General features: G+C 47.3%; 2 protein-coding genes across 2 annotated transcripts in view; both read left to right on the top strand.

Moving 5' to 3' along the window:
* Positions 1-8201, top strand: part of FAM20B (FAM20B, glycosaminoglycan xylosylkinase) — a 41331-nt gene extending 33130 nt beyond the window's left edge. Inside the window, exons 7-8 of the mRNA XM_008065138.2 lie at positions 843-902; positions 4282-8201. Of these exons, the coding sequence (XP_008063329.1) occupies positions 843-902; positions 4282-4513 (292 nt within the window). The 3' untranslated portion in view covers positions 4514-8201. The remainder of the gene's footprint in view (positions 1-842; positions 903-4281) is intronic.
* Positions 8202-12853: 4652 nt separating this feature from the next.
* TOR3A (torsin family 3 member A) overlaps positions 12854-17170 on the top strand; it is a 12961-nt gene continuing 8644 nt past the window's right edge. Inside the window, exons 1-3 of the mRNA XM_021716099.1 lie at positions 12854-13133; positions 13578-13691; positions 15913-16178. Of these exons, the coding sequence (XP_021571774.1) occupies positions 12854-13133; positions 13578-13691; positions 15913-16178 (660 nt within the window). The remainder of the gene's footprint in view (positions 13134-13577; positions 13692-15912; positions 16179-17170) is intronic.

Genomic DNA, 17170 nt, shown 5'->3' with positions numbered 1-17170 from the left:
TCATATGGCAGAAGAGACAAATAAGCTCTCTCTGACCTCTTTTATAAGGGCACTAATCCCATTCATAAGGGCTCCATTCCACCTCTTAATGCTATTGCATTGGGGATTTGGTGTCTACATATGAATTTGGTGGAAACACGAGCATCCAGACTATAGCAGTGGCCTTTACCTTATATTTTTGGACAACTTACACTGTACTGAGGACTACCAGATCCTCCAGCTATTGATGTGAGCTTCTGGGAAAAGAGTAGATGATTGACAGTTTTTCAAGAATCAGTTCTCCTTTTCTAACTGAATTACTGCTAAGATCATATTTACATCTTCTTCGAATCAGTGTTTTTTCAGCCTCTGTGAGCAGTTTTTCCAGTTTGCATCTGTGTATGTACTTACTTGTAGGGAATAGGACCTGGGTAATTTTGGAGTATAACAAGTGACTTCTTTTTATAAGTAATGGCCATCTGCTTGTTTGCAGGACCTCATATGAACAGCCTTTATTTATCTGCTGCCCTTGGACTTTTGCAGACTTGGGCCTTCAGTTTCTCCCTTGTTCTGTGAACTCCACATCATGTTCGCCATGGCTGTGATCTAGCACCTTGTAGTGTCTGAGTGGGAAGAGGGCCCTCGTCAAGAGTATGCTTGTTGTTAGATACTTCAGAACAGGCTAAAATTCTGTGTTTAACTAGTCATGCCCTGCTTGTTTTCAGTTTAATTGATTTGAGCTGCTGGAGCAGGAAATTATCTATGATTACATTTGAGTTTTATATAGAATTTGCAGCTGCTTTGATGCTAAGAAGGAGGCTGGTACTTCCACCTGATTCACTCAGTTTTCATTTAATTTTCAGCTTTGGGAACCCCTCACTGGATGAAAGAAGCATTCTTGCCCCCCTCTACCAGTGTTGCATGTAAGTTACGCATGGCAAATGCATGTTTCTAGGCTCAGTAACAGCATGCCAGCTTTCTTGGCCTTGAATCTCTCTGACACCTGAGCAGTGCTTTTCATACTTCTCCAGTGTAGAACCCCTGAGAGTCTGTGAGGGGGATCAGGGAAAGGTGGAGGCAGGTAACTCAAAGCTCAGAATTCACGTCAAATTGTGTATAAATAGAAGTTTGTAGTCTATTCAGCAATACATATCTATGCTTGGTTTAATATCAGAATATAATCAACCCCCCAACACTTCCCACTCCCCTGCCAAAAAAATAAAAATAAACTGGTAAAATCTGTACCCCTGATTGCTGCACTTGGTTTACCTTGTGGTTTAAGTCCTCTCTCTTGCCCAGCACATACCTCTTGCGGTTTTCATATCTATTTTTTTTTTCTGAGTCAGAGTCTCACTCTGTTGCCCAGGCTAGAGTGCAGTGGAACATTTATAGCCACCGCTGCCTCAACCTACCGGGCTCAGGTGATCCTTCTGCCTCAGCCTTCCAAGTAGTTGGAACTACAGGCATGTGCCACCATGCCTAGCTAATTTTTTGATTTTTTTATAGAGATAAGGTCCCACCATGTTGCCTAGTCTGGTCTCAAACCTGTGTGCTCAGGACAATCTTCTCACCTCTGCCTCCCAAAGTGCTAGGATTACAGGTGTGAGCCACTGAACCCGCTGCCTATCTAAATTTGAAATTGTTTGAACCAAAAGTAACTTTTTCCATAAGTATTTAATGTTTGCTTTTTAAAAAAGAAACCTCTGTATTTAGAGAACAAAAAAATTAAAAAGTAAGTCAAGAAAACGAGATAAAGGCTGGACTCTAAGAAGCTTCTTTTCAGATCATCACTCTTGGAGTGATTTTAAAATAGATACATCAAGAATCTGCCTTGCTGGCCTACACCAGCAAGCAAGTCCAGGTACACCATCTACTGCTGGTCAACTCCCAGAAACACTCGTGTTGCTTAAGCCTCCTCCTGACAATTGGTCAGTTTTTCTTTTTGTTCTTTTTTTAATAGCAACAAATTTCTGCAGTAAGTTACAGTTTACCCAAGCAAGCCTTAATTATCTTCATTAATGTTGGGAAGCAGCGATACGTACAATCAAGAGTACACAAATATGTCTTTGAAGGAGATATTTTTGTGATAATAGTCACCTGTATCTATCTGGTCCAATCAGGAGATAGAAAAGATACAATGTGTTAAACAGGGGTGTTTAATATAAAGAATTACCAAATTCTAATACAAGAGTAACTATAAAGAAAACTAGAGCTGAGGGAGAGTACCCAAGGAAGGACAAACTTGGAAGGGGATCCCCTCACCAGAGGTGGAGTTTGGACCTTGGTGGAAAAGGTGTAGTTTAGTCCTCTGGATAGCAGAGAAGTTTGCTGGTTTGCAAATGCTGATCAAGCCAGAAGCAACCCTCCAGAGTACAGACGGGGCACAGGCAGTCAGCAGCTGGTATCATGACATGCAGAGGGACAGATGGAACCCAGTAGGAACCTTCTGTGCTGCAGGTGAGGAATGCTTGTGGGCCTGCAAAGGGAATCAGGGAGCCAGCTTACGGCTCTGGTTTCCACATCCACAGGGCCTCAGGAAAGTTACTGCTGGCTAAGATGAGGCTTCAAGGTTACTGAGGGCCTACACCTTCTGGGAACATGGCTGGTTGACATCACTGATTGACCTCTGCCACCCTCAACACCACTGACCCACAGAGAACCCCTTCTCCCTGCGGTGTCCCTCCAGCACCCTCTAATAAGAAAGTTTAAGGAGAGATGCTTAAAGGAATTCTGTCTGCTATATTCTATATATTGAAGAGTGAACTTGGAGCTGAGAGGCAGTAAAGTGATAACTTAGTTACGCAGGGGAGGCTCTGATGCTTTGAGCGTTTGTAGTATATTCCAGAATAAAATAAATCTACATATATGTTTATTCATCCCTTCCATGCTTTATGCAAAGTCAGTCTTCCTTACCTTTTACATTGTTGCAAGAACAGGCCATCTCTTACAGAGTCGGACATTTCTGCATACTTAGTAATTTCCACTTTACCCACAAGGATTTTTCTTCTGCAATAAACAAAAGATCCTCTCTAGTTGGTGTCTTAGTCAGTGTTGTACTGCTGTAACAGAATACCACAGACTGGGAAATTTATAATGAACAGAAATGTATTGGCTCATGGTTTTGGAAGATGAGAAGTCCAATAGCCAGGTGCCATCATCTGACAAGGGCCTTCTTGCTGTGTCATCATATGCCAGAAGGCAAGAGGGCAAGAGAGGATCCAACTCGCCCTTTCATAACAGCATTGTCCACCTGTGGGGGCAGAGCCTAGTGAGCTCTTAAAGGCTCTGCCTCTTAATACTGTTTACATTGGCAGTGAAATTTCAATATGAGTTTTGGAAGGGGACATTCAAATTATAGCAGTTGGTGAAATAATTAATGAAAAAAGTTATCCTTAAAATGATTTTTTCCCTCTTTTTAATATTACTGGTAAAAATTTTTTTAATTCAGAAAGATATGACGGAAATTTAAATTGCCAGTTAACACCTAAGATTGCTGTGTGTTAGCATTGTAGTGTACTTCATTCTAATCATGTGCAGGTGTGTGTGTCTGTTTTTGTTTTTGTTTTTTGTTTTGTGTTTTAGTTGGAGTCTCACTCCGTTACCCAGACTGGAGTGCAGTGGCCGCTCCCGGCCACCGCAGCCTCGACCTGCTGGGCTCCGGCGATCCTTCCGCCTCAGCCTTCCGAGTAGCCGGAATTACAGGCATGCGCTACCACGCCCGGCTGATTTTTTGATTTATTGTAGAGATGAGGTCTCGCTGCCCAGGCGGGTCTCGAACCCGCGGGCTCAGGCAATCCACTCACCTCAGCCTCCCAAGGCGCGGGATTACAGGCTGAGCCACCGAGCCTGGCTGTGTAAATAACTGTTAAATAGATTTTTCCTTCAGCTTTTTTCCCCCATGCAGCATTATATTGTGGGTATTTTCCCATGCCACTAAATTTTCAAAACTGTTTTTAATGGATGCATGGTATTGCCTTGAATAGATGAGCCACATTTTCAATTTGTCTAACTATTTCCCAATTGTTGGACATTCAGATTGTTTTATATTTTGTCTGTTATACACAGCACTGCAGTGAACATGTGTGTAAATCTTTGTATATATCTCTGAGTAATTACCCAGAAAAAAATATCAAAACATGGTAATGTGGCTTATTCATAATGTAGTTTTAAAACAAAAATGATTTTTTTTGTTAAAATCTTTTACATAATTTTTTTTTTTTACTTTTGTCTGCCAAGCAGGCCTTAAACTCCATTTGATAGTGAGACGTTTTATGTAACTTATCCTAAAACGTTTTCTTCCAGCATTCGAGTTTCTACCTGGAACAGACTGAACTACCTGAAGAATGGTGTGCTAAAGTCTGCCTTAAAATCTGCCATGGCCCATGACCCCATCTCCCCAGTGCTCTCCGATCCTCATTTGGACACCATGGACCAGCGGCTCCTGAGTATCCTGGCCACCGTGAAGCAGTGCACTGACCAGTTTGGGATGGACACTGTACTGGTGGAAGACAGGATGCCTCTCTCCCACTTGTAATTCTCAACACAAAATAAGTGAAACTTCTTTTTACAAAGATAGAGAAACAGCACAATCAATTCCAAATGGTATGAGATGGGTTAGAAATGGCCAGCAGCAAGTTCTGGTGACAGGGGACAGGGTGGCCTTAGATGTCTTTGGTGTTTTCTGTAGTAGAAGCTAAAGCAAAGACCACATGTTTCAAAGCACGGAGATGTTCCTGGTGAGTCACCTGGCTTCCTCGGCAGTTGCCCATCCAGCACTGGGCATCATGGTTTGATCAGTCCTAACTCCCATGCCAAAGGACAAACAGGTGTGATGCTTGGATAGGCGAAGGCTGGGATTGGTTCTGGAGTGTGTGTTTTGAGTTGAGCCTTGCAGTCCTTTCTCCACACCTGTGGATTTTGTGGAAACACTTTGCAATCTCTTGTGTCTTTTTTTTACCAGGACTAGTTAAATCGGAAAGCTTACTGCCTCCTACGGAGTGGCAGCAAATAAAACCTTGCATTCCATTGAGCCAAAATAGCACGTTCTGTTGGAGAAATACATTCTTAAGATAGAACTGGAGGGAAGGGCAAAAGCAGGAAGATGTTGAGCTTTTAAGCAATTGGGTAGGGAGGGAAGAAGAGAGAGACCCACTTGGTAGAACCGGAATCAGGGAGATGATTGGATTAGTGCAAAACAGGTTCTGGTGTATTTCGGTTTTCAAGATATGTAGAAAGCAAACATGACTTTGCATCTAAGTAAAATCTGCATTTTCAAAATTGTGTCCCAATTAGCCAAAAAGTTGTCTAGAGGAAATACTGTTACAGTACAAGCATGACTCTCTGTTATAGAGACTAATTTATTTTTCCATTTTGTCTAAAGCAGAAAATCCTTTCCAAACTAACAAAGCAAATTGAGGTAATACCTTGCATAAGAATCAGGTGGCCTGTGGTCTCTGCCTTCCTCATTTCTCTTCTGAAATGAATTTCCACCTCTGCCTGTAAGGTGGAAAGTTCATCTGGTCGTTAAAGCTGCCATTCCCAAGAGATGGGCAGCCCCACGTGTACCCTTCTTGTGAGAAAAGGCAACTGACTCCAACGGAGGAGAGTGTGCACCCTACTGGGTGATTTGGGTCATGCACAAGACTGGAAACAAAGATTTTAAGCCTGTGAGCCTTGAAATTAAGAAGGTTATTAGGAAGAGCCTTAAGATTTTGATTCATGTCAAATCCTAATTCCATCACTGAGTCTCGTTTGGAGTTCTGAACCCATGATGCAGTATTATGCTTGTCTCTCCTCTTAGCACACTCAAATTTCAGGCTGCTAAACACAGTTTTAGTTCTGTGTTCTGGCAGTGATTTTGCCATGTAAGCAGTTACAGTGAAACGGCCTGAGGAGGACAGGCCTGCTGTACCCACTCACCTGCGGGTGCAGAGCTGTGTGCTGCTCTTCGGCCTCTTGTCAAGGTGCGGCTCTGGTTTTGCACTTCTGTCAAGCGGAAACTCATGTTTAAACAATGTGGTTGAACCCATTGAATGCCAGCCATTGGGGACTGGTTTTAAGTAACCAGTCTTTCAAAAAACAGCTTTAGAATTTGTGCCCAGTTTTTCTGCATTGACAGATAACTGAGGAACCTGTAACGACTTTAAAATGGCATGAAATTAGGAGACTTTGGTACTTCTTATATGCATTTTGAGATGGACACATCACTGAACTGAATTATGAAAGGGATATTGAATTTAAGAAGACAGGCACGAGTACAAAACACTGAATTAGTGTTAAAAAGAGGCATTGATTTCGATTTTAAGGCTACTTGCTGTTGCAGGTCTAGTGAAATGCACAGTTTATATGAGCACACCTGGGTTGGTGCTCACCCACAGGCTTCTGGGAGCCAGCTGGCAGGGGACACTGGGAAGGATGGCACTCTGCTGTTCTTAGTAAATGGTAGCTGAGCTACATTATGGATTCGCGATTGTTCTGACACATGCCTTTAGTATGTCACACTGAAATGAACAGGAACTACTCTCGAATGGAGACGTTCATTCATAACGTTGAAGGCAGAAGATTCTGCTAAGGAAAAATACAGGAGGGAAAGCTGCTTTGAAAAATGCCTCATCCTTTCTTCAAAGCATTTGCGGAAAATGTATGATTTTATCCTCTTTTTTGCTGTTTTCAAGCTCCTGGTCTAAAAGGGTACTCTGACCCACAGTTAGAATTAAGCCAATAGAGGGACATGACATGGCACTGCGAGCAGCAATTTATGTTCTAAATCAGGACTGTAGTGAGCTGGAAAAGTCTGCTTAGGCGAAGCTTGGAGAATCAGCCATAAGCTTACAGCCCTACAATTCAGAAACACTAAATTCTGATTGAAAAAAAGAGGTGGATTTTTTAAATTTTTATTTTTGAAATTTTGTACCACTGTCCTCTTTGGGGTTTATTTATCAGAATTAATCTAGGGCTGTTACAGGCAAGCCAATGGAGAACCCTTGTCAGGTGTGCCTACCCGACACCCAGAGGTAGATGTGGAGACACAGTGATACTGTCAGAACTAGGGAAATCAGAACTAACTGCCATTCCCTGTCCTCCTCCCACTTCTTGAAAAGGTTTATTCTGAAGTTTGAGTGGGGAACTTTGGGTATAGTGGATTTTGTTCTAAAACCGTTCTTTAATATGAGGCTGCATTGTGGGTTTGGAGAGGGGTCAAAATAACTTTCTGTGTAAAACTAATAGGATCAGATTTGCTCAGAGTATTGTTCAAAACTGTATTAATAAGGCATTTTCCCCTGTTTGCACTCAGGGTTAATATGTCAAATGAAATTTAAGAAGGAAATGGAAGAATTCAGGTATATCCCTGCACATTATTTTGGGAAAGATGAATCCTATACATGGCAATGTTTCAATGTCTCCTGAAGTCAGCATTGTCTTCCAAAGAAATCCATTTTTCTTTCCCTTTAAAAAAAATGCTTTGGCCTCCCCTTCCCATCCATCATATTCCTTCAGCCTTACCTTCACCCGTGTATTCACTGACCAGTAGATGACCATACTTCAGTGATGGTAACACAGCATCTGTGTCTCATCACAGCACTCTTATGAGTCATCCTGTGAGCTCGAGCTTCAGGAAACAGGAGTGATGGCATATGTGTGTATATAGTCGTAATATGTATTCTAGCAAGAAAAACATATTTATTTGGACATGGGGGACATTGACTTGCAGAAGGACCTGCAGTCAATAAAAGGTTCTCAGTCTCTGAGAGTGGGCCCTGAGTGACAGAAAGACCATTCATTTAACAGACAGCTCCTGGGCAGCTCTGTGCCGGCGCTGGCTAGGCACGCTGGAGAGCCAGGCGGCCTGACCTTGGAAATCGATTCTACAGGGGAAGGCCGGTTTTCTCCCTTCAGCTCCTCAAGTCTGGGTGGTGAGGAGGTAGGGTCTGGGTTCTGTATTGCCCCACTTTTTTAGGAATAAAGGTGTTTTTCATAAATGCAAAATGTTAGAAAAATCTGGGACTAGCTCACTGGGAAGCTAATTTATTTGCTTGAATGGGAGGTGTAGGAGCCACGACCCTCTGTTTTGATCTGTCAGGGATTTCTTCTCGGAGCTGTTGCACCAACAGAAGTTGTGCTTGGTAAGACACCAGATAAAGACAGACACGCATCTAAATTTCTAATGTGTTCTGTGGGTTTCAATTCTGAAAAAAGAAAGTGAATAAAGATTTTAATAAATATTGATGTATCATCTTTTTTTCCCCCTTTCAGGGTATCTCCAGTGTTTCTTATTCTGATTTCCTGCCTGCTTTGCTAGAGGCAGAAGATTGCATCTTTTGTACCCACTTGAACTTCCACAGGGATTGTTTCCTAGTGTCTGATGAATGAGGCCTTTACATTTCCTCACCAGTCTTCAAAAGGTTCATACCAGGTTGTTCCTGGACCGACGTTTCCCATAGGATGGTTTGGAGGTGATCTGGGTGTACTTCGTAGCCAAGTCCATCCTTGCAGCTTCCTCAGAGGTGAGGGATGACGAATCCTGAAGAACCTGTCAGGAGAGCACCGTCCAGGCAGAAAGAGAAGGCCAGCTGCCCTCGTTGTAATTCTTAGGATGCCCAGATTTTACCTGTTGAAGTGGAAATCCAGCATCGTAAACCTCAGATAGCTGAGCAGAGTTCTTAAAGATTTGTATTTTATTTACAGCATATCTGTGCTAGTTTTTGTCACTTGTGCTTGAATCCATGTGGGAGGCTGAAGCCTGGCCCAGGTATCTTCACTGCCTCGGCCCACGCAGATCCTTTTCCAGGCTGGATTTCTGGATTCATCTGCTTCTCAAGCGAATCACAACTGGTATTAGAGCCTGGAAAAAGCCATCTGGAACAGGAAGGGCGGGCTTGTCTTTTTGGATGATTTTACCCACTGTGCTTGCCTATAAAACCGATTTATAGAGCCCTCATTTTGTAAAATAGACAATGGTCATAACCACTTGCTTTCCGTGGGCAGGGTTTTGTAAGGCAAGTTGCAGTGTAAATCCCAGGTAATAATGGTATTAAGTCACAATTTGTGAATGTTCAGTCTTCGGTCGATGTTTGGGCATTGTCCTGCGAGCTGCAGATGCCACTAAAATGGGCGACTGTCCCTTCCCTCATAGCCAATTATAGTCTAGCCTGCAGAAGACAACTCCTTGTGAGGCACCTAATGCCTCAGGAATGATGTAAATTCATTACGATGGAAATAAGGATCAGGAAAGGATTTGGGGAGCCGGTGGGAGTTAGCAATAACCACACTGAAGGAGGGGAGATTGACCCAGGCGTGGTAAGTGGTGTGGGTAGGGCCCCTGACTCCAGAAACGCAGAGCTGTGTACTTAGAAGATGCAGAGCCCCTTGGGCCTGTACTCTGTTTCCACACCTGGATCACTAGAAATATCCCCTCAGGGTTTCCCGTGGCCTGCCTTTGTCAGGAAACTCAAGGCCCTGTCTCGAGAGGACATTCTTGGTCCCTTGTGGCATAGATACTAAAGGCACCACTAGCATATAGATGGACTGGGAAAGTGATTTAATGTTTTCAGAGTTTGTTTTTCACACAGGTTTGTTTATTTAGAGATGGAGACTTGCTTTTTCATTCAGAGATTGTTTTCAAGGCAGGTGGTGCTGCCTGCCTTCAGCAGGGTCAGGAAGATCTCTATTGTAAAGCCAGGTCCCATTCAGATGACCCTGGTAAAGGTGTTGTATGCCCATTTTCCCTAAGAAATACCTTTTTAACGTGCAGGGTTTGATTCAGAAGGGCTAGGGCCCGGGGTTTTGCATTTCTAACAAGCTTCTGGGTGATACCAGTGTCGGGATTCTGGGCCCACACTTGAGTAGCCCCATGCTTGCTGAGGAATTAAAGCTGCCGGCGGTTCTCACAACAGCCTCTAGATGTCCCCATCTTCCCTGGGATTCTGTCCCGACAGTTTGCAACCAGCTGCCTCCAAGCCCTGAGACTGGGCTGAGGCAGAAGGATAGTCTAAGCCCAGTAGGTCGAGACTGCGGCAGCCGTGAGTGTGCCAGCCTAGGCGACAAAGAGTGAGACTCCAACTCAAAAAAAAAAAAAAATACTTAAGATGTGTCTAGAAACTAGTATTTGAATTCATTGTTTCTATGTGGGACTGACTTTTTGCTGGTAAAAATGTTTACCTCTTTTTTAGGAAACAAATAATACTTTGAAATCAAGTTGTTTGTCTAAGAACTTCCCAGCTACCTACTTATTTACCATGAAATGCTAAATCCAAATCAGAACAGCTCAGATATTAGCAGTCAGCCCTACATGAAAATTACAAGTAGAGAGAAAATTCTTTCCCCAAGGCTTTGAAATGTGGATTGTTACAATAACTATTATCACTAGTAGTTTTATCATAAGTTCACCTATAAACTTCACCAGCATTAACTAAGGCCTGGCATCCACGCCTCCTGTGTAAACCACCCAGAGCCTCTTGCAGGGCTTGGCTTATGAAATATAAATATAACATGTATCGAGTGTTTATGATGCACTCACTGAATGAGCTCATTTGATCTTCCCAGCATTCCTGAGGTAACTTTTATTATCCCTATTTTAACAGGTGAGGAAATTGAGGCATGGGGCAGCTAAGTAACACCCAAGGCTACACAAATAGAAAATGGTAGGCGCTGTCAACTGAGCACTATACTAGACTGCCATTCACACTCAAACAACATTTGTCGGATGAGCTAATGTTTTCAAATAGACACGATGGCGTACACACTGTTCACCATCCTCTGCAGGATTCCCCAAGCTTGATGCACTTAACGCTGTACCGGTGCCATGACCGCTGCTCTATGAAAAGTTTTGTTCAAGTTTGACGTCAGTATGAGTGGCTGAGACACAATGTACAAATACAGTATGCCTTTTCAACTTAACCCTCCTGGCGTCCTGATAGAGGTGCTTATCTGGTTTCTGTTTGAATGAAAGGCAGTGGCAGACTTGGTGGGCTGCTGGGATGGCACAGACCTGGCAGGGAGTGTGATGTCAGACACTAGGATAACCAAAGTCCATTTTCCTGTGACATTGGTGAGACATGGCACTAGGATTCATCTCTCTGGAGGGTCCAACCTCAAAGCCACTAAACATATGACAGCCAACTCCCCTGATGTCTAGACAGCAGTTTTCTCCTAGGACAAGAAGGCTCTTCGGCCGCTGGCTTTAGTAATGGGTGGTTTGGAAACCTGCATTAAGCTCTTCTGAAGTCTAACGACCTTGTACGGTGCTCCAGCGCTGAAGGAGAGGCCCTGAGTCTTCAACCCGATCTGATTGGCTACTCAGAGCCACAAGCACTTGAAATTTGCAAACCTAGCCAAGAGAGTGCACACAGTACTTAGTCTAACTTTTTAAATATACGATATGTAATTACATTGACGTGAGACCTTATGACTCTGGGGGTTTCCAAAACCCAAATACCTCCAGGCTGGGGCAGGTCAGCTTCTGCTTGCTTTGGTGGCTCCCAGCTGAGGAAGGAAACCTGCTGGTTATTTGCCCAGTTTCATTTCCCCCTGTTGAGAAGCCAGGGTGACCTCGGCCTACAGCCTCGCTGCTGCGCTGTCGATTCTTTCCAGGGCCTCTTCAGCTGACATCCTGGCCAACGGGACGCTCTTGGCTGAGACATTTCCCTGGCTGCGTCTACCTGGCTGGCAGGAGGTTGCTCTGTAGGCATGAGGCAGGGCGCCAAAGGGCATCCTTATTTGGTAGGCCTCTGATGGGCCACCAGAAAGTCCTAGCAGAGTAATGGATGTCCGAAAGTCCTAGCAGAGTAATGGATCGTGGCCATTTTAAGGCCTGATTTCACCTTCTCTGCAACCAAAACTAATCATACTCCGGAATAGACTGCTTCCTGGAAGCCAGAGGAGTGGACCGGGCGTCACTGCCTGACTGGGTCCTCATGCCTGCTGCAAGAGAGCCCATTCAACGAGACAGCAACTTTGACAGTAAAGAAAGAGTTTAGTTATTGCAAGGCAACCAGATAGGAGACAAGAGGTATTTCGCAAATCCCCTCCAAGAATTTTTAGGCTTGGCTTTTTAAATTTGGCAAGCAGGGCCTAGGGAATGGGCACTGTTGATTGGTTGGGCATGAAGTCACGCAGGTCTTCAAACCCAGTCAGTGCGCAAAGCCCCGGGGTCTGGGCCGGTGGAGTCAGCTCCTCTGCCTGGGTCAGGGATCTGGGTGGGGCCCGTGTTGGTCCACCAAAATGCAAAGTCTGAAAAATATCAATATCAAGGCTTTACAATGGCAGTTGGGGAAGTTACACGACTTGCGACCCCACGTGACCTGACTCCCGGGCCCAGGGAACCGGACTATGGCTGGTTACCATTTACCTCTGCCTACAGCTTTCCAGGAAAGTGTGCAGGAGGTGGATCAAACTCCTGGATACCATCAGGGAGGTCTGCAGGGCCTAAGACTGGTGGTTCGAGGGAAAATACATTCATCAATCTCATGGCAGCTTTCCCTGGGGGTCGGGACACGAAGGTAGTTATCAGTGACTGCTGTATTGACGCGACTGTGCGTCAGCCATCATGCAAGGAAGACAAAGTTAGAAACCACAAATTTGTTCACTTTTATGTACAACTTTGCAGGACTCGGGTCTTTTCCATGGCGTCTATCTTGTGGCCCTGCATCAAGTTTCTACAGGCGGCTTCACCAGCCAAAAAGCAAGTCCGGGGACGCCCTCCAAGACCTGCCAAGCTTCCGGCCTCGCCTGGGTCACGTGGCAAGCGGTGGCCGCCAGAGCGCTCGGCCCCACCCGCCGGGCGCCTTGGCAACGCCCAGCCCGGGCCCCGCCCACCCTGCCCGGGACTTAAAAGGCCCTGCGCGGCCGGGCCGGAAGGGCACCGCCTGGGCTTGCCATGCTCCGCCGGCCGCGGCCCCCGCTCTGGGTCTGCCTCCTGCTGCTGCCGCTGCCGCTGCCGCTGCCGCATCTGGGCGCGGCCGGCGACCGCGGCGACGCCAGACGGTGGGAGGAGGCGGACGAGCCGGGCTCGGCCTGGGCCTGGCGGGGCCTCCGACGCCTGCAGGAGCGGCTGAGGACGGCCGGGGCCCTCTCCAGGCGCTACTGGGCGCTCTTCAGCTGCCGGGTGTGGCCCGACGACTGTGAGGAGCGCGAGGCGGCGGCCGCGGGGCCCCCGGGTAAGACCTGACCCCCGGCGGGACGGGCGGAGAGAGGCCGGGGCGGCCGTCCCGCCCCCCGCCGGCCAGCCGTGATACTCCGCCCAGGAGCCCGGTCCCTGCCCCCGCCGCGCTCCCAGCCCTGGCGCCGCCCCCCACCTGTTCCCGCCTCGCGCGCGCTTCCCGTGTGGCTCGCGCGTCGCCACCCCGGGTTCCAGTCCCCAGGGGCTGCTCCTTCCCGCCTCCTGACGACGTAGGGAGAGTCCGCGGCGGACGCCCTGGCGACCGCCTTCTCCTCCCGCTCCGCCGCGCTTGGAGGCGAGGCCTGAGGACGCAGCGCCGGGGCTGGAGTTGGGACCCGAGTTCAGGTGCCTGCTTTTCGCTGGTAGATTGCGAGGCAGGGTTGTCACATCGCCGTCGTGGACCACATGGTCTGGTCGCCGTCTCACAGCTCCTCCTTTCCAGGTTGGAGCCTTCCTCTGTTGGGCCAGCAGTACCTGGATATCCTGACCACTTGGTACTGCAGCTTCCAGGGGTGCTGCGACAGTGGGGACTGCAGGATCTCCAACAACGTGACAGGTTGGAGCCCCATGGCCTCAGGGCGCTAGGGACGTGTGGGGGAGGGGAGGCCATAAGGGGAAATGGCCGGGTGCAAGGGAACTCTCCTCATCCCTGCCCAGCCTCCCCACAAGCAGAAACTGCCGCAAGATTGAAGTCAGATCTGCAGTTCCTTGAGGATCCTTGGGCAACACGTTGAACTGCTGGGTTTTCCAAAATAACTCCTTCCAACAGTGGAACCATGGGACACCAACATGAGTGGTAACAATAATAGATTTGCATTCTTCCATCTGAGAACAGAGGCCCGATCCTAGTTTTTGAAGGATCAAAATACTTGAATCAGGAAGCCCCTTTTAGCCTCTAGCTTGGTGGCCCAGGCAAACAGCTTGTTTCATGGAGTTTGGGGAACCATGGGAATGCCGTGAACAGGTCACGCTGAAGACAGCTGGGAGGAGGGGACATTGTCATATATAGAACAGGCCCTTGGATACCACTGGGTCTCGACTGAATCTTCCTCTGCTCATTACCACCTACCTTTTCACCATGTCTTCCTGCCACCCCTGGGGGTGTGTCCCAAGAGGAAGGAAGACCAATAGCTGCTGTACTTACCAGGCACTGTGTTGGGAGTTTCGCAGGAACTGACCCACGATCTGTCATCGCCTATGACCCTTTGGGAGAGTCAGGCCCGAGTACCTTGTCTCTTTCCAAGCAGAAAGTGCAGCCTCTCAGAGGGTGCCTGGAAGTGTCAAGTGAGAGAACTGACCACAGTTTTGGGGTTGTGATTGAAGGTGTCCCTTTCTAACCTTCAGCCAACAAATGTCTGGGTGACTCAGCACAAGTTTCTGTTTATCTAGGATCAGTGGGGATGCCCTTGACTCCCCATCCTAAGAGAGATAAAAGATTATTCCTCATTATAAACGGATCCATCTGAACCATAGCATGGACTGGAAACACCATGTGCCTGTGCATTCTTCTGTCCACCCCCGCCCCTCCAAACAAGGCACTGCTGGCCAGCTAGCTGTCTAATTGACCTCCCTCCAGTGAATTTTCTGATTAGTTCAGGGGACTTGATTGGTATACTGCAGTTGATTTGCGTTTTGGCTTTCGAACAGTGATCTTTAGCCCCAGGTACTGAACCTACCCTGCTATTTGCAAAAGTTTCCTGTTTTCCTCCAGCAGTTTTTTTTTTTTTGCCTAGAATTCTCCTGATCCCAGCTCTCAGTCTCCATAAATGAGGGCTACCCTAGCTGTCAGGTCACTTAATGGGCAAAAATGCTAATAACACAGTGTCTAAGGACAGCGGCTGGTTCAGGATGGAAGATTGGAGAAAGTCTGAGTTGAGATTGCTGCTGACTCGGGACAAGATCCCTGGTGGCAATTGGCAGGTTACCTCCCTGCCCTCCACAGGCCGCTGCTCTGCCTGGGCCTAGATTTCCAGTTGTTCTGGCTGGGGAATCAGGAACACCCACTAGATTCCTGTCTCGCCTTTAACTTGCTGCCAGGCTCTGGGCAGTCCTTTCCAAGTCTGTTTTCTCAGTTGTGAAGATTAGATATAAAATACATAGCACAGTTCTGAGTTCAGAGAAAACAGCACAACTGTTAGTTCCCCCTGCTATGTCACTGCTGCCACTGCTACCTCAGTGTTTTGCAGTAGACCTTCGCCTCCCAGGGCTCCAGGGTACTCCCTCTGGCCTGGCTCGAGTTAACCAACCCGTTGATCCTGAACTTGGAATGGCCCATCCCTCACCCACAGCTAGCACATACTCTCCCTGTCTCCACTGTGGCTTCTGTAGCCCTTGTCTCCAAATCCTGGCTGTGAGGAAGTAAGGCCTAGCAGAGGGCTTTGCACAGCAGCTGCTCTCAACAAATGTTTGCTGGACTGAATCAGGATGAATAAAATGGGGCTTCTCCATAAAACACCTAGGAGTCCTGAAACAGGGATAGGAGTGACCTCAGGCTAGGGGGCAGGGTTTCTCCTCCAGAAAGTTCTGTGTCAGCTCTGGGGTGTCTTTGGGATCAGAAAGCATGATTCCATCTCTCCCTGAGTTCAGTTTTAATTTCCGAAATTCTCAAAAAACAACCCCTGAGTCCCTCCTGCCTCAGGTCTGCCCGCTGGCTTCTGAGACCAAACAGGACAAATAGCTGATCCCAGCTCAGAGCTGCTTGGTTGCCCGGTTTCTGTGCCGTCAGCTGTTGGGGAAAGCCCATGTGTGCCTCACTGTGATTTCTTTCCTGCCCTCAGGCCTAGAGTTGGATCTGAGGGAGCGTCTGCACGGCCAGCATGTGGCCCAGAAGCTGGTCCTCACGACGGTGAGGGGCTACCTAGAAACACCTCAGCCAGACAAGGCCCTGGGTCTGTCTTTCCATGGCTGGTCTGGCACAGGCAAGAACTTCGTGGCACGGATGCTGGCAGAGAACCTGTATCGAGACGGGCTAAGGAGTGACTGTGTCAGGATGTTTATTGCCACGCTCCACTTTCCTCACCCCAAGTACGTGGACGAGTACAAGGTGAGGAGCGTCGCTGGTGGGACTGGGGCCAGGCCTCTGTGCCAGGAAGGGACCCTAATGCTAGCCCTTCCTTGCAAGGAGGTGGGTTATGGAGAAGCTTAGGGGACAGTGAAGGGCAGGCAGCTGTTGCGACAGAACCTGTAACAGAGACGCTTCATCTTCTCCTCACCAAGGAGGCCCTGAGCATCTGGAGGAAAGACTCAAGTTCCAAACAGTACCCCTGAGTTCTGTCTCCTTAACAGCCACACATGTGAAGCCAGATGCTGCGCTTAAGCACAAGTTGTTTGTTGGTCTTTCTGTTATTCTTTTTTCCTTTTTAAAAATAATTTTTTTAGCTGGGCTCGGTGGCTCAGCCTGTAATCCCACGCCTTTGGGAGGCTGAGGAAAGTGGATTGCCTGAGCCCGCGGGTTCAAGACCCGCCTGGGCAGCGAGACCTCATCTCTACAATAAATCAGAAAATCAGCTGGGCGTGGTAGCGCATGCCTGTAATTCCGGCTACACGGAAGGCTGAGGCGGAAGGATCGCCGGAGCCCAGCAGGTCGAGCCTGCGGTGGCCGGGAGTGGATGACAGAGTGAGACTCCAACTCAAAAAATAATAATTTTTTGTAGAGACAGGGTCTTGCTGTGTGACCCCAAGTGATGCTTCCACATTGGCCTCCCAAAGAGTTGAGATCACAGGTATGATCAACCACATCTGGCTGATTTTTGTTATAGAAGTAACAGAAATGTCACAGAAATGTCACAAGCACTGTGGAACAGAGAAAAGCAAAAGCTTTATCATAATCTCACACAGCCACAACCTTGTTGGCTAACAAGAGTTAGCATTTTAGTCTACTTCCTCTGGTGTCAAACCATTCTCCATGCTGTTTATGTCATTGTAATGATATTGGACAAAAGTCGCATGCCCTAATTTTTTTTTTTTTTTTTTGAGTTGGAGTCTCACTCCGTCGCCCAGCCTGGAGTGCAGTGGCCGCTCCCAGCCACCGCAGCC

The sequence above is a fragment of the Carlito syrichta genome, unplaced genomic scaffold, assembly GCF_000164805.1.
Source record: "Carlito syrichta isolate Samal-C Ts95f unplaced genomic scaffold, Tarsius_syrichta-2.0.1 Scaffold308161, whole genome shotgun sequence".
In the NCBI taxonomy this organism is placed as follows: Eukaryota; Metazoa; Chordata; class Mammalia; order Primates; family Tarsiidae; genus Carlito; species Carlito syrichta.
The sequence above is the reverse complement of the archived record's forward strand: the minus strand, read 5'-3'. Positions and strand labels throughout refer to the sequence as shown.